This window comes from Tachyglossus aculeatus, chromosome 8 (assembly GCF_015852505.1).
Source record: "Tachyglossus aculeatus isolate mTacAcu1 chromosome 8, mTacAcu1.pri, whole genome shotgun sequence".
NCBI classification, from domain to species: Eukaryota; Metazoa; Chordata; class Mammalia; order Monotremata; family Tachyglossidae; genus Tachyglossus; species Tachyglossus aculeatus.
In genome coordinates, this window is record NC_052073.1 from 5,246,097 (window position 1) to 5,267,942 (window position 21,846).

A 21,846-nucleotide genomic window follows, 5' to 3' on the forward strand; every position below is an offset into this window, starting at 1 on the left:
GCCACGTTGGGGCACCCTTAGAAGAAAGGCCTGTTAGCTGTGCAGGCTGCAAATAAAACCATGGTATATGGGTGCATGAGTTTGCCTTTATTCTGAGGGTTAGTACACTTTGCCTTAATAAGGCGGCAATACCCCAAAACATGAGTTGTTAAAGGATAACACATAAATCTTATTTCACCACATCTCTGACATCTATCTGTTGAATTCGCTGGAAAGCCTGCTTTCCACTGGCCACTTTCAAAGTCCTTCACTGTCCTAGAGCGTGACCCATCCATCTCCTTCAGCAGCCCGAGGCTGACGAGCGACTGGAACTTGGACGATGTGGACACTTAGTGGTATCGTGGGAGGGTGGACTGAGAGTGGTTTCATTCTAGAATTAATTTTCAATCATTGGAGACCAGTGGCGGTAATAATGTTACCAGGGGCAAAATAGTACAAAATGGTATCATTTTACCCCGAGGCAAAATGTGTAATTATTTAAAGTTCTGAGGGTTGGGTTTTTTTTGTTGCTGTTGTTGTTTTTTTAAATCCCAATACCTTTTCTCTTCCAAGATCTTCCCTATTTTGAGGGGGGGTTATTCAAGAATTCCAATAATTTGATATTAGAAAAAGCATAAGACTGAAAGGTTATCATGTGGAAAAAAAAATCCAAAAGTCTCCACTGACTTTCTCTAACTTCTTGTGTTTATCTTCTTCAGAAACACAGCATATGGTTGGAATATCAAGGTTTTTTTGTGCTATTTTTTTTACCTGACAATAGCTTATGTTACTAATACCCACAGTGGGTTCTATTTTCCTTTCTTTACATTAAGTGAAATCTGAAATGGTATGACATCAAAATACAAATAAGTAATCGTGCCCACACATAGATCTTTATAGGTGAAAATGTTTATGGTGAGGTCAAATATTTTGTTGTAATTGTCAATAAAGTCAGCCTTCAGCAGTCACAGATCTGTTTGGAGATGAAGACAATGCAGTACTCAGGAATCCCAGGAGAACATGAACAATAGGCTGCATGAATCTCATTTCAAGTGCTCTTAGGAGTTATTATATAGATTGAACATTGACATATGTACTTTTACTTTGGGATTTATCCACTTAAATGGTCTTTGTTAATATTCTTCATCACAATTTAACACTTGGGGATTGTGTTTTTCATTCTTTACCACAAAGCCTTTAAATCTTGTTCCACCTTGACTTCCAGTGTTATGTGATAAGCTAGCTCTTCTTTTGGCAAGGTTTATGGTATTCAACTTCTGTATATCTTGAGCTCTAACATTCTAGTGGTTAGGGAGAGTTTCATTTAGTAAGGAATTTCAAGAAAGCTTCTTTCTACCACCCTATCCTGTTTTATGATTCACTGATCAAGTCGCATCTGAAAAGTTCGAACCCTGACTTTTTAACTAAATGTGAGCTAATCCCTTGCTTTTTATTCTTTTCTGGTTTATTAAAGCTGCTAAACTCGAAAGTGATCCTTTAGCTTGCTCAGACTTTTGAGACAACTTCTAAATAATTAATGAAACTTCTTTTAGAGTCTACAGGGCAACACCCACTAGGGTGTTATTTAATAAGCTACTGTAGGGTGGGCATGTCAAATGCACAACCCTTGCAAGTGTCTGGGTGACCAAGGACAGCTGAGTGGGTGAGGGCAGCACGAGGAGGAAGAGGGTTTAAGTACACCAGTCCCAGCCTTTGGTAATGATGATGATGGCATTTATTAAGCGCTTACTATTTGGTAGGTCAGTTCCCTCTCCAGGTTCGTTCAAAGAGCACTTACTGTGTGCAGAGCACTGTCCTAAGTGCTTGGGAGAGTGCAAGATAACAGTAAAGACACATTCCCTGCCCTAATGATTTGTCACTTTTTAAAATGTGTGTTCTGAATACACAGAATACACTGAGGCCTTCCCAGACTAAGCCCCACTTTTCCCACCCAGGGGTCACAATCTAAGAGGTAAGCAAAGTAGGTCTTAGTCTCATTTTACAGATGAAGAAACCAAGGTCCACAGACATTACTTGACATACCCAAGGTCACACAGCAGACTAGCAGCAGTGAGGGGATTAGAACTTGGGTCTTTTGACTTCCAACCCCATGTTCTTTCCACTAGGCCATGCTGCCTCCCAGTTTTTCAATACCTCCACGTTATAATCACTTATACATTCCCAACTAGATTCTAGGACCGCTTTAGTTATTGGAAAAAGTGGGACAGCTAGCCAGGGCCTGGTGCCCTCAGGAGACCTTCTGAAGTTGCCAGAGGAACCTCTCTGGCTATCAAGGCATCACTCCTCTCCCCTCTTCAATTCTCACTTTCCACTTTCTCCATATTTCCTCCCTGCTCGTGCCTCTGCTATTATTCTTCCAGCAGATTTGGGGTGCAAGGGGAAGGAAAAGGAATTTTTGTATCCCCTAAGGCAGAGTATTCACATGGAATGGGTGGAGTGGGAGAGGATGAATTTTGGCTTGAGGGATCCAATAGCTAGCCACTGCCCCTGGCCTGTCAAGACCCTTAATCTGACCTTGGCAGGGCCTTTCAGTGCCTGAACAACTTTGTGACTGTAAATTGTAAGTTAGACTCCTGTGTAAACTTCCTGTGTTGAAAAGTTTAGGCCCAGGAAGAATCTGCTTCAGTATTTATATGGTATTCAGTTCAGAGGGCTTTAATGGCTGAATACAACATCCAAAGGTTCCTAGTTTACAAGCAGAAATACCTGGCAAATGTTTGGTGCGCTAATGTTCTGACGACTTTGACACCTGTCTACATGTTTTGTTTTGTTGTCCGTCTCCTCTGTCTAGACCGTGAGCCCATTGTTGGGTAGGGACTGTCTTTATATGTTGCCGACTTGAACTTCCCAAGCGCTTAGTACAGTGCTCTGCACACAGTAAGCGCTCAATAAATACGATTGAATGAATGAATGAATAAATACGATTGATTGAATGAATGAGTTTTACCAAGCCTTTGCCAAACTTTTCCACTTGAGAGTATCGGGTCATCCCTGATTAATTGGTTGAAGAGTATTAAATATCCAGTGTGCTAGAAAATATACACTGAAAATGGTATGCACAAACTCCTGTCCCCTACCTTGTATAATAAATAATAATACTGGCATTTATTAAGCGCTTAGTATGTACAAAGCACTGTTCTAAGCACTGGGGAGGTTGTAAGGTGATCAGGTTGTCCCATGGGGGGCTCACAGTCTTCATCCCCATTTTACAGATGAGGTAACTGAGGCACAGAGAAGTTGTGACTTTCATTCATTCAGTTGTATTTATTGAGCACTTATTGTGTGCAGAGCACTGTACTAAGCACTTGGGAAGTAGACGTTGGCAACACATAGAGACGGTCCCTACCCAACAACGGGCTCACTAGTCTAGAAGGGGGAGACAGACAACAAAACAAAACATATGGACAGGTGTCAAATCATCAGAATAAATAGAAATAAAGTTAGATGCACATCATTAAGAAAATAAATAGAATAGTATATATGTACAAGTAAAATATTAGATTAATAAATCTGTACAAACATATATGCAGGTGCTGTGGGAAGGGGAAGGAGGTAGGGCAGGGCGGATGGGAGGAGGACAGGAAAAACGGGGCTCAGTCTGGGAAGGCCTCCTGGAGGAGGTGAGCTCTCCCAAAGTCACAAAGCTGACAAATGGCGGAGCTGGGATTTGAACCCATGACCTCTGACTCCAAAGCCCGTGCTCTTTCCACTGACCCATGCTGCTTCCTCCAAAAGGTGCTCCAACTGCTGATTGAAGATGATGGGTAGACCCTCCCCTGATTTGAAATGAGCCACCGGCCCATTCGCTGAAAGACCCCAAGTAGATGGCGTCTGTTTTGTTCTGTAGCAGCTGCTTGTCCTGTCTTAATAATAACAGTAATAATTATTATGGTATTTACTAAATGCTTACTATGTGCCAGGCATTGTACCACAAATCTGGAGAGTAGTAATAATAATAATTATGGTATTTGTTAAGGGCTTACTGTGTGCCAGGCTCTAAATGCTGGGGTAGCTATGAGCAAATTGAGTTGGGGAAAAGGCCCTGTCCCACGTGGGGCTCACAGCCTCAATTCCCATTTTGCAGATGGGACCGCAGGTAACTGAGGCATCGAGAAGTGAAGCGACTTGCCCAAGGTCACGCAGCAGACAAGTGGTGGAGTCGGGATTAGAACCCGTGACCTTCTGGTTCTCAGGCCCGTTCTCTGTCCGCTACTCCCTGAGGCAAAGCTTCTATTAGCTCTTCAGTGACTGGCAACAAGTCTGACCAAGTTGCTGCTGTAGAAGGAGACAGATGGCTCCGAAAATCTCTTGCCTACTAGCCCCCAGGAAAAGCCTCTAGAGAGGTGAGATAAGTAAAAGAGGGTAGGTCAGATATCAATCAATCAATCAATCAGTGGAATTGATTGAGTGCTTACTATCTGCAGAGCACCACACTAAGCGTTTGGGAGAGGACAATACAGAGGAGTTGGTAAATATGTTCCCTCCCAACTTGGCTCAATGGAAAGAGCACGGGCTTGGGAATCGGAGGTCCTGGGTTCTAATCCTTGCTCTGCCGCTTGTCAGCTATGTGACTTTGGCCAAGTCGGTTAACTACTCTGTGCCTCAGTTACCTCATCTGTAAAATGGGGATTAAGAGTGTGAGCCCCACGTGGGACAACCTGATCACCTTGTATCCTCCCCAGCGCTTAGAACAGTGCTTTGCACATAGCGCTTAACAAATGCCATTATTATTATTATTATTATTATTAAGGAGCTTACAGCCTAGAAGGGGAGACAGACATTAATATAAATAATTTATAATATGTAATTTAGAGACATGTATATTAACGGGAGGAGAAGGAATAGCGTATAAAGTGTCCATATTCTTGAGTCTCTGACTCCTAATATACTGCTCTGTGTGGGGCAAAGGGGAGGGGAAACCTCTGGAATCATACCCATCCTCTGCTTCCTATAAGTCAGTCAATCAGTGGTATATATTGAGCACTCTTTTAATGGTATTTGTTAGGGCTTACTATGTGCCAGGAACTGTACTAAGTGCTGGGGTAGATACAGACACTTACTGGGTGCAGAGCACTGTGCTAAACTCTTGGGATAATGCAATATTCTCCCAAAGAAAATGACCTGGGCGGGTCAAAAGGAGAATAAAGCCTTCATTTTTCTCACTGATTGCAGAGCACTGGAGAGAAACATCCACAAGTGTCCAGAAAATTCCAAAGGCATTCAGTTGTCCTATGGGATCCTGAGGGGGAAAAATGAATATTTGATTGAACATTTGATTTTAGGTTGTTTTTTTTTAATTCCACTGCTCATGAATTTTCCTGTCTGTTTCCCCGTTTAGACTGCAAACTCCTTTGAGGCAGGGAATATGGTTTATGCCTCAGCTGTATTTTCCACATTTTTAGTTCAGTGCATTACATAAGAATGGTGGTACTTATTAAGCACTTACTCCGTGCTAAGCACTAGGGAAGATGCAGAATAATCCGATTGAACATAACCCCCATCTCATAGGGGACTGATCATCAGAGCAGCTTGGCATAGTGGATAGATCATGGGCCTGGGTATCAGAAGATCATGTTTTCTAATCCCTCCCCTGCCACTTGTCTGCTGTGTGACCTTGGGCAAGTCACTTCAATTCTCTGTGCCTCAGTTACCTCATCTGAAAAATGGGGACTGAGACTGTGAGCCCCACGTTGGACTGTGTCCAACCTGATTGTAGAGAAGCAGCGTGGCTCAGTGGAAAGAGCCCGGGCTTGGGAGTTAGAGGTCATGGGTTCTAATCCTGACTCCACCACTTGTCAGCTGTGTGACTTCGGGCAATTCACTTCTCTGTGCCTCAGTTCCCGCATCTGTAAAATGGGGATTAAGATTGTGAGCCCCACGTGGGACAACCTGATCACCTTGTATCCCCCCAGCGCTTAAACAGTGCTTTGCACATAGTAAGCACTTAACAAATACCATTATTATTATTATTATTTACTTTTATTCACCCCAGCGCTTTGTTCAGTGCCTGGCACATAGTAAGGGCTTAACAGATACCATAATTTTTAACAAATACCATAATTCTTGTAAGAGAGAGAGAAGAGGTCTCATCCCCATTTTACCCATGAAGAAACCAAGGCTCAGAGCCAGTTCTTTCAACTCCCAGTCCTGTAGTCTTGCATTTAGCCCACCTCATAATCTAGGGGGGAATAGGCACAAAGTAATACCATTATTACTACTAATTTTCAATTCTGTGACGCAGTCACCACATTACGGTAACAAGTTGCTATTGCATAGAACCTAATGGTGGTTAGGGGCATGATTTGATTTGGCTTTCTTAAAAGTCCACTTGTATCAGGATTCTGGAAAATCCAAAACAAGCCCATTGGGAAAATAAAAACAGCTGTGATTTTGTTTAAATACTTTCACTTTCCATGCTCTCCAGTTGACATAGTAGCTTCCTGATGGGGAAAATCCTACTCTTCCAGGCATTGTTTTGCTCCTTCTGTTTCTCTTAATACTACAAAGTGTAAAATCGCAAAGAATGTTTTGCTGCACAGTTGAGCTATTAAGCAGAACAAATTCTTTATGGAATGACAACAAGCCATAAGAAAGGCATCTGAAGGATTAGGCACCAACACTATAAGGCAATCACTTGGCAAATTGCTGAAGGGAAAGGAGCCCTGGCAAAGACAAAGTCACACGTTTTCTTTCCCCCTTGAATTCCTAGGAGCCACACAAGTTGAAAATCTTTGAAGCTGGTTAATGTGGCTTGCTGGTGGCCTTTTCTGTACTTTTTCCTGCTTTTTTTGGCCAGCGGAGTGGCTGGGGGAACTGCTGGATAAACGCATTAGCATTTGTTGTACTCTTCTGTGACCACACACTGCTGACTGGATGATAGATAAGCTGAGGAAAGGAAAAAATCTCAGCTGGAGTTGCCTTTAAAAAGTGAGATGATCAAATCTCACGCCCAGACTAGAATGGTTCTTTAGATGGTGTTAGCGGCGTAGGGAGCTAACCGCCGAACGGAGGGAGCGGAAGATTCGGAAGCCGATGGTAGAGATTTCTGGACAACATTCTGAACGTACCGTAGCCCATCTTCGACGTGTCCGCGAGTGTTGTGTATTTTATGAGGGTGATTGGACCGCTAGTACAGTGCCTGGCACATAGTAAGTGCTTAACAAATACCACAGTTATTATTTCCATCTGTCCTTGCGTTAAATTTCCTCATTCATTTCCTATGCGTACATCTCTTAGGTTCCTCTCTGTTTCACTTTTCCCTGTCATCTTACCACAGTCCCTTCCACGGCCCACTCAGCCTGCCACTTGGCCAGGGTTGAGCGGTTTTCTCATGGCAGTTTTGGAGCTGGAGAATCACAATCCATCCTTTAGGTCCAGCACTACACCCTGAATCAGTTGAAATGAGATTTAGAAGCTGCAGGGGTTGTCAAAGTGATGGTTGTTCCTCCCTCTGACTTATCTTTTTTTAAATGGTACTTTTTACGGGCTGAGTGCCTGGAACTGTACTAAGGGCCGAGGTAGATACAAGCTAATCAGGTTGGACACAGTCCATGTCCCACATGGGGTTCACATTTTGCAGATGAGATAACTGAGGTACAGAGAAGGAAAGTGATTTGCTCAAGAGCACATGGCAGACAAGTGGCAGAGCCGGGATTAGAACCCAGGTCCTTTTGACTCCTAGGCCTGATCACTATCCATTAGGCCACACTGCTTCTCTCTGTCTCTGTCTCTCTGTTTCTCTCCCTCTCTCCCTCTTTCTCCCTCTCCGTCTTTTTTCTCTCTCCCTCTTTCTTTCTCCCTCTCTCCCTCTGTCTCCCTCTCTCTCTCCCTCTCCCTCTTTCTCTCCCACTCTCCCTCTTTCTCCCTCTCTTTCTCTCTTCCTCTTTCTGTCTCCCTCTTTCTCTCCCTTTCTCTCCCTCTCTCCCTCTTTCTCTCTTTCTGTCTCCCTCTTTCTCTCCCTCTTTCTCTCTCCTCTCTCATCCCCTATGCCACTTGTTATCTGTTACCTTGTCCAATGACCTTCTGTACCCCTCTGCATCTATCTATTCACTCCCGACCTCCATGTTTGCTATTTCATTTCTGCTTCTCCTGTATATTGTTTTTCATGCTGGCTCTGGCTTCCATGTACTCTCTCTTTCTCTTTAGAAATTGGCTCTTTATGCCTCGCTTGGGACTCAGTTGCTCATTTCTACCCACTAAGCGGCAAATGATCAACTCTAGATTTAGTTACCTGCCTAGTCAGTCTGAATTCAGTACTATTTACATTGCATTAATTAAAGACTAATACAAGCCCTTGCCATACAGGAAAGTTTGCCATACAGGAAAGTTATCAGATGGGAAAAGTAGCCCCTCATAACTTTGATATAGTTCAGAAAAGAAAAAATAGAAACCCATCAAAAAGAATCAATATCTAGAATATCTAGATCCTGCAGTTACTAGTTGTGTGCCCTGTGAAAGTTGTCCCCACCCCAAAACCTCAAGCTTACATGTCCAAAATAGAACTGCTCATGTTCCCATCCAAACCTTGCCATCCCCTGTCTTTTCCATCACTGTCCTTCTAGACTGTGAGCCCACTGTTGGGTAGGGACCGTCTCTATATGTTGCCAACTTGTACTTCCCAAGTGCTTAGTACAGTGCTCTGCACACAGTAAGCGCTCAGTAAATACGATTGATTGATCACTGCAGACAACGACACTCTCCTCCCTGTCATACAAGCCCATAACCGTGGCATTATCCTCGACTCTGCTGTCTCATTCAACCCACATATTTAATCTGTCACCAAATCCTGTCAGTTTTACTTCACAACATTGCTAAAATCCACCCTTCCCTTTCCATCCAAATGGCTACTATGCTGATTCAAGACCTCATTCTTTTTCACCTCCAGTGCATCAGCCTCCTCACTGAACTCCTTGCATCCTGTCTCTACCGACTCCAGTCCATAATTCACTCCGCCGACTGAATCACTTTTCTAAAAAAAAAAAAAAAAGTCGGATCACATTTCCCCACTCTTCAGGAACCTCCATCCACTTCCACATCAAACAAATTCCTTACCATCAGCTTTAAAGCACTTAATCATCTTACCCCCTCCTATTTTACCTTATGAATTTCCTTCTACAGCCCAACCTGCATGCTTTGCTTCACTCCTCTAATGCCAACCTGCTCACTGTACCTTGATCTCATCCATCTAAGCACTTAGTCCAGTGCTTTGCACACAGTAAGCGCTCAATAAATACGATTGAATGAATCCATCTTGCCACTGACCCCTTGCTCGTATTCTCCCTCTGGCCTGTCTCCTCCTCATATTACAGACCACCACTCTCCCCACCTTCAAAGCCTTATTAAATTCACATCTCTTCCAAGAGAACTTCCACAACTAAGCCCTCATTTCCCCTACCCCCTCTCCCTTCTGCACCGTTTGTGCAATTCTCAGCTGTCTGACCTTGGGCAAGTCACTTCACTTCTCTGGACCTCAGTTTCCCATCTGTAAAATGGGGATGAAGACTGTGAGTCCCCGTGGGACCACCTTGTCACCTCCCCAGTGCTTAGAACAGTGCTTGGCACATAGTAAGTGCTTAACAAATAGCATTAGAGAAGCAGCGTGGCTCAGTGGAAAGAGCCCGGGCTTTGGAGTCAGAGGTCATGGGTTCAAATCCCAGCTTTACCAACTGTCAGCTGTGTGACTTTGGGCAAGTCACTTAACTTCTCTGTGTCTCAGTTATCTCGTCTGTAAAATGGGGATAATAATAATAATGATGGCATTTGTTAAGCACTTACTATGTGCAAAGCACTGTTCTAAGCGCTGGGGAGGATACAGGGTGATCAGGTTGGCCCGCATGGGGCTCATAGTCTTAATCTCCATTTTACAGATGAACTAACTGAGGCTTAACAGAGAAGTTAAGTGACTTGCCCAAAGTCACACAGCTGACAGTTGGCAGAGCTGGGATTTGAACCCATGACCTCTGACTCCAAAGCCCATGCTCTTTCCACTGAGCCACGCTGCTTCTCTGATGAAGACTGTGAGCCCCACGTGGGACAACCTGATCACCTTGTATCCCCCCCAGCACTTCGAGCAGTGCTTTGCACATAGTAAATGCTTAACAAATACCAGCATTATTATTATTATGATTATTATTTCATTTTTTTTATCTTCTCCCCATCTAGATGGTAAACTCATTATGGACAAGGAACATGTCTGCTAATTCTGTTGTATTTTACTCTCCCAAGCTCTTAGTACAGTGCTCTGCACATAGTAAGCACTCAGTAAGTAACATTGATTGATATTTCTGCCACTGGCCCTTGCCCCTTGTTATTCCTAGGTTGTGAGCCTTTGATCTTGTGTGTATATCTCTCCCAAATATTTTTTCCCCCCCAGTATATAGTGTACTGCTTTTCACACAGTAGGCACTTGATAGATATGTTATCTCACCTGTAAAATGGGGATTAAGATTGTGAGCCCTTTGCGGGACAGGGACTGTGATCAAACTGATTTGCTTGTATCTACCCCAGTGCATAATACAGAGCCTGGCACATAGTAAGCGCTTAACAAGTACCATTACTATCATACATATGGCTTGTAGTACTTAAGGGGCCGCTGGTTACCCTGGCAGAGTTCTGTGTCCCAGGTTTTATGGAGACCTTGGGCCCTGAAACCTGTTCAGCCTTTGTGGTTATCCACTGGTGAACGGATTAAGCCACAAACTCAGATGTGGCTCCACTTCATTTCATGCTGGGTTGCATTCTCCTGTGCCCAGTAATCTGGGAGCGCTTGTAAACACCAAAGCAATCGGCCACTAATGGCTTCTGACAGTTGGAGGAAGTAACAACTGTGTTTAGACTGTTTTGGTTTGTAAACCACAGCAGCGTGGGTTAATACCTTGATCGAAGGGCTGGTGTCCTAGAAATGATATCCATCAAAATGCTTACGATCAAATAGAGAGGGAACTACTGACATTTGTTGGCAGGATTCCAGCTTGTCAATGGGAGCAGTTTTCCCGCTAGGTAGGGCGTGAATGATTTAGCCTTCAGGGAATCCTTTTATCTAAGCAGAGTCTAACAATGTGGTTCTGACCTGACTCTCTATCCTACTTGGCTGTTTAAGGAAGATTTATAGCTTCCCCCCGCCCCAGTAACTTTGATTATAAATCTGGAATGTTTTGCTGCTGAAATATTTAATTCATTCCCTTTCAGTCATTGAGAACTATTTTCATGTACAGCCCAGTTTAGCATTCTTAGTTGGTTCCGTGAACATGGTATTAAGCAAAAGAGCACTAAACCAAAAAAGCCACATGGCATAGTGGATAGAGCATTGAGCCTGGGAGTTAGAAAGACCTTGGTTTTAATACTGGCGGGAACTTGTCTGCTGTGTGACCTTGAGCAAGTCACTTAACTTCTCCAGGCCTCAGTTACCTCATCTAGAAAATGAGGATTAAGACTGTGAGCCCTATGTGGGACAGGAACTGTGTCCAACCCAATTACCTCGTATCTACCCAAGCGCATACATAGTACAGTGCCTGGCACATAGTAAGTGCTTAACAAATGCCACAATTATTAAAGTAAAGCTTCCCATAGGAAATAATGTAAGGGGCCATAATGCATTCCCAAGATCTGAAACACTGACCCAAGTAATATGAATCTATTTGAAGAGTGATAGACAACCCAATACACTTAGTTATATGCTTAAATAGCAGCTCCACAGAAAGGGAACCACCTCTCAGTTCAGTGTGAGCCCACTGTTGGGTAGGGACCGTCTCTATATGTTGCCAACTTGTACTTCCCAAGCGCTTAGTACAGTGCTCTGCACACAATAAGCGCTCAATAAATATGATTGATTGATTGATTGATTGGAAAGAACACGGCTCCATGGCTCTGCAAATAGGGGAAGGTCCGCTGGGATTCCACTCTCAGCAAGGAAGGTTTCTGGCTATAACTGGGACATTTGCCAGGTTGGCACCCCAAAAAATAGCTGGCTACCCTGGACGGCAGAGACACAACAGCAGCCAATAATAAATGCGGCCAGTAAAAATGATGGTACTTGTTAGGCGCTTAGTATTGTGTCAAGCACTGTCCCGAGCGCTGAGCTTGCTACAAGCTAATCGGTGTGGACACAGTCCCTGTCCCACATGTGGCTCACAGTCTTAATCTCCATTTTACAGATGAAGTAACTGAGGCTCAGAGAATCAATCAATCAATCAATCGTATTTATTGAGCGCTTACTATGTGCAGAGCACTGTACTAAGCGCTTGGGAAGTACAAATTGGCAACACATAGAGACAGTCCCTACCCAACAGTGGGCTCACAGTCTAAAAGGGGGAGACAGAGAACAGAACCAAACATACCAACAAAATAAAATAAATAGGATAGAAATGTACAAGTAAAATAAATAAATAAATAGAGTAATAAATATGTACTTCACTTCAATATGTACTTCAGAGAAGTGAAGTGACTTGCCCTAGGTCACACAGCAGACAAGTGGCAGAGCCAAACCTGCTGGGTTATGGTTAGGGAACTCAGCTGTAAGTTTTGAAAGGGTCCTGTCCGTACTTAAAAACAAAAAAAAACCAACAAAAACAACTTTGTGGTGTGCCTCACTTCACCTGTTTACTAGATCATTCCACCCATGTGCCCCACAGAAATCCACCAGGGAGGACCAAGCACTGTAATCAGTCACTTGAGGCAGATAATCTCCAGTGGCCCTGATGTCTCATCCTTCCTTCCTACAGGAAACGCCACCATCATTACATGTACATGTCAATTAATGCAAGTTAATGTGTTTATTTCAGAGGCTAGAACAAAGATTTGGGTTATACCATCATCTTGGGATTGTTAATAGTTTTCCTCGGAGTGTAAATCTGGGAGCAAAATGATTAAATGAGAGGATAGGAGGAAGCCTCAAATAAAAAAAGCACTTGAGTTTATTGCATTCAGCGAGGTTGTTTTTGAGAACAACGCAGGTCTGTTGAGACTTTGTTCCCTGTCCATTTTATAGAGCTCTTGGCTCTTAACAGCACTACTTTAATGACTTCTTCTTGGGTTCCTAGGTTTATATTAGCACTGGCCGAGGGGAAAAAAGTAAGTTACAGAGAGGTCAGGTTTCACAAGACAGCAATAAGCTTGTAAAATCACATTTTATTAGCACAAATAAAATCAACATTATGTAGAAAGCAAAGATTTGCATAAGGAAGCAATTTAAATTAAGCTATTTAAATACAACCTGGAGACAAATATTTGACAATACTGAATCAGCTTATAAACTGAAAATAGCAGCATGCAACAGAATAAGCCTATTCCTTAAAAGAACATTTTGATTTTATACTAGCGCTCCTTCTCTTGAGATGCTATTTCCCAAAGGTGGGGTGTAGAAGGGAAGGAAGGGTAATGTACTTACCTTGAATATCTTTAAAATAGTAATATTCATTCATTCATTCAGTTGTATTTGTTGAGCGCTTACTGTGTGCAGAGCACTGTACTAAGCGCTTGGGAAGTCCAAGTTGGCAACATATAGAGACGGTCCCTACCCAACAGCGGGCTCACAGTCTAGAAGGGGGAGACAGGCAACAAAACAAAACATATTAACAAAATAAAATAAATAGAATAGTAAATATGTACAAGTAAAATCAATAGAGCAATAAATGTGTACAAACATATATACAGGTGCTGTGGGGAGGGGAAGGAGGTAGGGCAGGAGGGATGGGGAGGGGGAGAGGAAGGAGGGGGCTCAGTCTGGGAAGGCCTCCTGGAGGAGGTGAGCTCTCAGTAGGGCTTTGAAGGGAGGAAGAGAGCTAGCTTGGAAAATGTGCGGAGGGAAGGCATTTCAGGTCCGGGGGAGGATGTGGGCCGGGGGTCGATGGCGGGATGGGCAAGAACGAGGCACAGTGAGGAGGTTAGTGGCAGAGGAGTGGAGGGTTGCGGGCTGGGCTGGAGAAGGAGAGAAGGGAGGGGAGGTAGGAGGGGACGAAGGGATGGACAGCCTGGAAGCCCAGAGTGAGGAGTTTTTGCCTGATGCGTAGGTTGACTGGTAGCCACTGGAGATTTTTGAGAAGGGGAGTAACATGCCCAGAGCGTTTCTGCACAAAGATGATCTGGGCAGCAGCGTGCAGTATAATAAAATATATGCTGAGAAATAACTGTTGATAACTCAGTTCCCCTTTTTTTAAACCATTATTTCACAATACTATGCACTATTAGAAATTTTGTACTGTTAATTTCAATAATTGTATAAAGCTAATAACTAAAATTATTTTTCTGTCCTGAAGAATAATTCTTATTTTGGAGTTGGGAGATTCTGCCCCCCCCCCCCCCCACTTTCTGAAGAGGAGAAAAATTGATTTTTGGATTGTATATTTTTATATTTAAATCACAGTGTTTAGATACAAAAATTAACTTTATTTGACCTGCTGCCCTTGAATAGCATTCTGTCTTGAATAACTCAGGTGCATGATCTAAGTTCAATTATAAAAGGAGGAATAAAGCATATGATCCTAATGTATTTCTGTAATTGTTCTAAGGTTGTAGAGTTTTCTTTGACACATATGGACGAGTGTCGAAGATGCTATTTTGGAGGTAAAGTTAACTTATAAGTTAACATAAAACACGATTGAATGACTATAAAGAGCATGATCTTAAGGACAGGCTGTTATGGGGAAATTGGAGTCCTAGATTCCATTTTATTATCTTATTTAATAGCCCTGGGCCTCAGGCTCTTTATCTAAATTACTGGATAATCTAACCACAATTAAGTACTTTGGTCATCAGTTTTCTCAGTTAACTCCATGGACAACCTTATCTTATTTCATCATTCCTAGCCTCCAATTGTAACCTATTTTTTAGGATCTGTAGTAACCCTAATATTTTGTAGCCGAAGGTGTCTTTTATACTTTTGTATGTACTCTCCCATGTGCTTAGCTGAGCACAGTAAGTGCTCATTACATACAACTGACTGAATAGTTTTATAACAGCCTGTTGCGGGACTGAGGCAGATTATCATCAGTGGTATTGAGCCCCTCAGTGTGTGCAGAATACTGTACTAAGCGCTTGGGAGATTACATGCTGGGGGCGAGGTACGTGGATGGTGGGTCGGCCTCTGTATTCAATCAATCAATCAATCGTATTTATTGAGCACTTACTGTGTGCAGAGCACTGTACTAAGCGCTTGGAAAGTACCAAGTTGGCGACATATAGAGACAGTCCCTACCCAACAGTGGGCTCACAGTCTAGAAGGGGGAGACAGAGAACAAAACCAAACATATTAACAAAATATGTTAATCTATATTAACTATATATAGTATATGTAGTAAACAGTATATAATATATACTGTATTCCCAGTACAGTCAGTATAAAACAAATTGTATCACGTAAAATTCTAAATTCTTTCCCCATTGCACCCCGCGAGCGGCATGTCGTATGAATCATCTTGACTGTTTGAGGTGGTAAAAATAGCTTAGATACCTTTTGTTCTCTCTCCCATTTCAAGTTCCCAGTTATCATACAGGGTTTTCTCAGAATTCTGCCCTGTTATCCTGTCTTCCTCTTCTTCCCCTTTCCTCTATCCAACTCTGATGTAACCTCTGCCAGGCAACGTGGTGGGACAGAAGTATGAAATTTGGTAATGGCAGCTCGATTCTGAGACTGAAGGACAACAACTAAATCACGGCTTTGATTCCAACCAGGAATTTGGTGCGGTACCCCACACAATTCCCACACATTCTCCTTCCCTCTTCCCCTCCCTTAAATTCATAGGAATCAAAAAACACTGCCAGTGTCTAATATGGATATTGAATACTGGTACTTCTTGGTTGGAGATGCGAAGGAGATGGTTTTTCCCAGTACATGCAGACCCGTTTCACTTTAAATTGTCTGCTCTGGAAACTCATAAACCTGAAAAAAGGTTTATTTTAGCTCCAGTTTTGGAGTGTTCTTTGCCAGGATAGAATTCAGTCAAGCTGTGCTTATGAGGTTCTATCTCTTCCTTTCTTATTCCCCTTTCTCCCAATCCTCTTCTTCTCCTTTGTTTTGTTTTTTTTCCTTCCTACTTTCCCTCTTTCTCTCCCTTCCTCTACCCAACTTCCCTAAACACTTTACTGCTCTGAATCTTGGAACAGAAACTCAATTTTTCCATGTTCAAAAGGGTTCCAAGGCAGTGATGACCAACTCAGAGTTTCTTTCTTGGACAAGAGGACTAACTTCATTGTAATAGTTAAATAAAAGCCTCTGTTGGGCACAAATTATGTATATAAATAGGACACAGCTTGGGGCTGTCCGTGTCAGTGCCTTAGAGGTGGTAGAAACACCAGAAGCTGCTCTGAAAACCCACCTGTGTTACTCCAGAAATGGGGAGGTGCTTAGTACAGTACACATAACACTTAAAAAATAAAGAAGCAGCGTGGCTCAGTGGAAAGAGCACGGGCTTTGGAGTCAGAGGTCTTGGGTTCAAATCCCAGCTCCACCAACTGTCAGCTGTGTGACTTTGGGCAAGTCACTTCACTTCTCTGTGCCTCAGTTACCTCATCAGTAAAATGGGGATTAAAACTGTGAGCCCCCTGTGGGACAACCTCCCCAGCACTTGGAACAGTGCTTTGCACATAGTAAGTGCTTAACAAACCATCATCATTATTATTATTAAATACCATAACTATTATTAAGGGATGGAAGAAAGCACAGTTGGTAAGTAAGCTCAAGATTTGATTGCTAATGTTTTTTGAATCTTTTTTAGTGCGAATTAGTTGTAGAACCTGGCAAGTACAGTGCCTGGCACATAGTAAGCGCTTAACAAATGCCATTACAAGTGCCGACTTAGCTACCCTTCTCACTTTTGTGTTTCAGCCCTCTCCGTGTTTGAAGTTCAGCCTCTGTCAGTTGAAGTTCAGGAAGGTGGAGTTGCCAGACTCGCTTGTAAAATAACTTCAAACCCTCCTGCCGTCATTACGTGGGAATTGAATCGAACGTCATTACCCCTGGCTATGGACAGGTAAAGACTCCTTTTCCTTTACAGTCGGGATTGAACGGGAATTTCTCAGGATGAAACAATTAGCAGATTTGGTTCAGGAAGAAGATTCTAATACAGATTACAGCTACTTTCCCATCTAGAATGGAAACTGCCACATTCTCGAACCATTTAGGGCCAAACACTTTAGCCTCCAGCTGCCTGGGGAATTTTTTTTTTTTTAATGGAACTTGTTAAATACTTAGTATGTGCCATCTGCTGTACTGAGCGTTGGGGTAGACACAAGATAATCAGGTTAAACACGGTCCCCGTCCCATATGGGACTCTCAGATCCAGGAGGGAGTGGGATTTAATCCCCATTTTACAGATGAGGAAACTGAGGCTCAGAGAAGTGAAGTGACTTGCCTAAGGTCACCCAGGAGGCAAAGGGCAGAGCTGGGATCAGAACCCAGGTCTTCTGGGTTCTGTCCATTAGGCCTTGCTGCTTCTGAAGAGTAACTGTTCCGAAGAGGCTAGAACGGTGTATTAGAATTACAGCAGGATCCAGTGGGAAAGGAGCTGCTGGACAAAGGCAGAAAACCTACTCTAGAGTCCTCTATGTGGGCTAAAATTTAATATTTAAGCTCCCTCTAGACTGTAAGCTCACTATGGACAGGTAATGTGTCTGTTTATTATTATATATATATATATATATATATATATTATATATATATTATATTATATACTCTCCCAAGCATAGTACAGTGCTTTGCACACAGTAAGCACTCAATAAATTTGATTTAATGAATGAATATGTAAATATAGGGATAGCATTATTAATGTGGGTCTCCCCCTTAGACTGCACGCTTGTTATGGGCAGGGAATGAGTCTGTTTAGTGTTGTATTGTACTCTCCCAAGTGCTTAGCACAGTGCTGTGCACACAGTAAGCGCTCAGTAAGTACAATCGAATGAATGAATCCCTGGCCTACTACTTGGCCATATCCGATTCATTCATTCATTCAGTCATATTTATTGAGCACTTACTGTGTGCAGAGCACTGTACTCAGCGCTTGGGAAGTACAAGTTGGCGACATATAGAGACGGTCCCTACCCAACAACGGGCTCACAGTCTAGAAGGGAGGGTGTTACCTGTTCCTTGTTTAATAAAAATACCTTGGGAAAATTTCAGTCCTTTTGTAGTAGGGCTTTTCGTTAGGGAATTTTTCAGTGAATAGCTGATCATCAGTCAGTGATATTTACTGAATGCTTAAGGTGGGCAGACCATTGTGCTTGGACATGTACAGTATAGCAAAGCTGAAGGATACCTTCCCTACCACTAAGGAGCTTACAGTCTGGATGGGGAAACAGACATAAATAGAAAGAAATCCCAGCTATGTACATAAATGACGTGGTGGTGAGGGTGGGGTGCATACAAAGTGCCCAAAGGGCACAGATCCAAATGCACAGATGAATAAGGGAGAGGAAATTGGAGAATAGAGAGCTTAATTGGGGGAGCCCTCTTGGAAGAGATGTGACCTTAATAATAATGATGGCATTTGTTAAGCACTTACTATGTGCCAAGCACTGCTCTAAGCGCTGGGGGGGAATACAAGGTAATCACGTTGTCCCATATGGGGCTCACAGTCTTAAACCCCACTTTACAGATGAGGTAACTGAGGCCCAGAGAAGTTCAGTGACTTGCCCAAAGTCACCCAGCTGACAAGTGGTGGAGCCGGGATTAGAACCCACGACCTCTGACTCCCAAGCCCGGGCTCTTTCCACTGAGCCACGCTGCCTCTCAATAAGGCTCTGAAGGTGGGGAGAGTGGTGGTCTGGTGAATATGGAGGGGGAAGGAGGCCACCAGGAAAGACGTGGGCACAGTGAGGTAGTTGGCGATAGAAGAGAGAAATGTGCAGGGTGGGCTTTAATAGATTGATGAGTTAGGTAGGGCCAAGGTAATTGAGTGCTTTAAAGCTGACGGTAAGGAGTTTCTGTTTCATGCAGAGGTGGATGGGCAACCCCCAGAGGTTCTTAACGATTGGGGAGGTGTGGACTGAATGTCTTTTTTTAGAGACAATGTTGTTAATATCCAAAGCACTCTCAGAACTGTTGGTTGCAAAATTCCCTGCTCTTTTTAGAGAGCTGAAGTGGTCCAAAGGATAACAGACATGTGAATCCGTATTGGAGTCTCTCATTCCTCTGATAGTTTATTCAAATTGATTTTTCCTTTGAAATTTAAAAAAAGTGAGAAGGCTTTAACAGAAAGAGAAAAGTTGATCACAATCTGTTTCGTTCCCCCCCTACAGAGTAACTGCCTTACCGACGGGAGTGCTGCAGATCTATGGGGTAGGCCACAGGGATGCTGGAAAGTATCGCTGTGTGGCCACTACTGTAGCCAATAGGCGTAAAAGTGTGGAGGCTACTCTAACTGTGATTCCAGGTAATAATAATAGTAATTATTATGCTGTTAAGTGCTTCTATATATAATCAGTCAATCAATCATATTTATTGAGCACTTACTGTGTGCAGCACTGTACTAAGTGCTTGGGAAGTACAAGTTGGCAACATATAGAGACAGTCCCTACCCAACATCATCATCATCATCAATCGTATTTATTGAGCGCTTACTATGTGCAGAGCACTGTACTAAGCGCTTGGGAAGTACAAATTGGCAACATATAGAGACAGTCCCTACCCAACAGTGGGCTCACAGTCTAGAACGGACTGGACTAAGCGCTGGGGTGGATACTAGCAAATCGGGTTGGACGTAGTGCCTGTCCCACATGGGACTCACAGTCTTAAATCCCGTTTTACAGATGAGGTAACAGAAGCACGGAGAAGTGAAGCGACTTGCCCAAGGTCACCCAATTGACAAGTGATGGAGCCGGGATTAGAACCCAGGTCCTTCCGACTCCCAGTCAATCAATCAATCGTATTTATTGAGCTCTTGCTGTGTGCAGAGCACTGTACTAAGCGCTTGGGAAGTACAAGTTGGCAACATATTAGAGACGGTCCCTACCCAACAGTGGGCTCACAGTCTAGAAGATGGGCTCACAGTCTGTGTCAACCTGTGGCTGGCTGCCTCCACGGGGCTGAAGCCCAGTCTCGGCTTCGAGCCGCTCCCCACCTGGGTTTTGGCTTGTTTTATTCCTCGGTGGGCATCCGCTTTTGGATCCCCCGGTTTGGCCGCTGGTTTTGGTTCTTCCGCCCTGCCTTCCCCTCCCTTTTCGAAACGGGTCAACCGGACAAGTAGGGGAAGCGTGCGCAGTCCTGTACTCTATCCACTATGGCACACTGCTTCTAGACTGAGATGGATATCGCCTTGAAGTCTTTTTTATTGGCTTTTTTTCTCCCTGGCACTACCAGGGCTTCACAAGTTATGTCACATCTTTATTCAACATGTTAAAAGTGGTGTATACATTCTTAAGAAAATGAAGCGGTCTCAGCTGATTTTTTCATTTTGTTTTTGAGCTATATTTGAAATTTAGAAGCAGCGTGGCTCAGTGGAAAAGAGCATGGGCTTTGGAGTCAGAGTTCATGGGTTCAAATGCCGGCTCTGCCAATTGTCAGCTGTGTGACCTCGGGCAAGTCACTTAACTTCTCTGTGCCTCAGTTACCTCATCTGTAAAATGGGGATTAAGACTGTGAGCCCCCTGTGGGGCAACCTGATCACTTCGTAACCTCCCCAGCGCTTAGAACAGTGCTTTGCACATTGTAAACGCTTAATAAATGCCATCATTATTATTATTGAGTCGGCAGTGTTCTTGTACTGATGTGTTTGACATTTAACCTATAAAATTTCATCCATGCTTCCTTTTGGTTTGAAAGCTTTGGAGTCCCCATCGTACCACAAACCAGCCATAATAGCAGGACCACAGAATATTACAACTTCTCTGCACCAGACAGTCATTTTGGAGTGTGTGGCCTCGGGAAATCCCAAACCAATCATTTCTTGGAGTCGGCTTGGTAGGTCTACCCCAAATGAACACACAGTTTCTACTCGTAGGATTTGTCCTTGCTTATTTTATAAAATTAGCGTTACAGTAATTCCATAAAAAATGTGTGGTTTGTATTTCTGTTCCCCAAACATCTGTAATTTGTAGAGAAGATATTTTGGCTTTCTTCTAGCACTTAAAACATTTCTGTGGGCCTTCTACCAGTTTGGCATCTTTTATCTTATTGTCAGTTTCTAGAGTCTGCCATTTTTATTTCTATTGTATTAAAGTGTGCCCAGTTCTCTTGTAACATAAGGGTTACATTCTTGCACAGTTCTGATTAAGGAAGGACTTGTGCTGTGGTATTTACTTGTGTCCAACTAAGCACTCATATGTTTGTGAACAATTCTTTCCTCCAACACAGCATTTTGCCATATGCAGACAGGCTTGTGTTGTCAACAGTATGTTTCCTAATTCCTTAGCAGTGTTCCAGCCAAATTTAGAGGTTAAAATATGCAGAACTGAATTTATCCATGTTGGTCTGTTACGTTCTTATAGCAATCTGGAGGTGAGAAAGCAGATTAAACCATTCAGTGCTCCCATGTCCCTGAGTTGAGCTTTTTCATTCTGTATGAATGTAGAAGAAAGAGTGTGTGAAGGCTGCTAAAATGTTGGAGAATTCCATGAAGAAAAATTTAAAAATATTACAGTATACATGCTAATGGTTATCTTGTACTCTCCCAAGAGCTCAGTACAGTGCTTTGCACCCAGTAAGTGCTCAGAAAATATTGATTGATTGAATGAATGAATTGAATGAATGACAGGCCACTGAGCCAACAACCTTTGTCAGTAAAATAAAAGGGGGATAAAAGTGTTCAAGTATTTGTTTTTAAACTGTGGCTGATGGAGTGAAGAAGCTGGTAGAAGCCATGAGACAACCAGAAAAAAACCAATATTATACATAGTAAATAAGAAAAAGAAATGTCAGCT

The 21,846-nt window shown here is 43.0% G+C and overlaps 1 protein-coding gene across 1 annotated transcript in view; it reads left to right on the top strand.

The window, feature by feature from the left end:
• The window catches only part of PRTG (protogenin), a 128,305-nt gene that overhangs the window by 38,710 nt on the left and 67,749 nt on the right, over positions 1-21,846 (top strand). Inside the window, exons 4-6 of the mRNA XM_038750693.1 lie at positions 16,820-16,964; positions 19,228-19,361; positions 20,750-20,887. Coding sequence (XP_038606621.1) covers positions 16,820-16,964; positions 19,228-19,361; positions 20,750-20,887 — 417 coding nt within the window. The remainder of the gene's footprint in view (positions 1-16,819; positions 16,965-19,227; positions 19,362-20,749; positions 20,888-21,846) is intronic.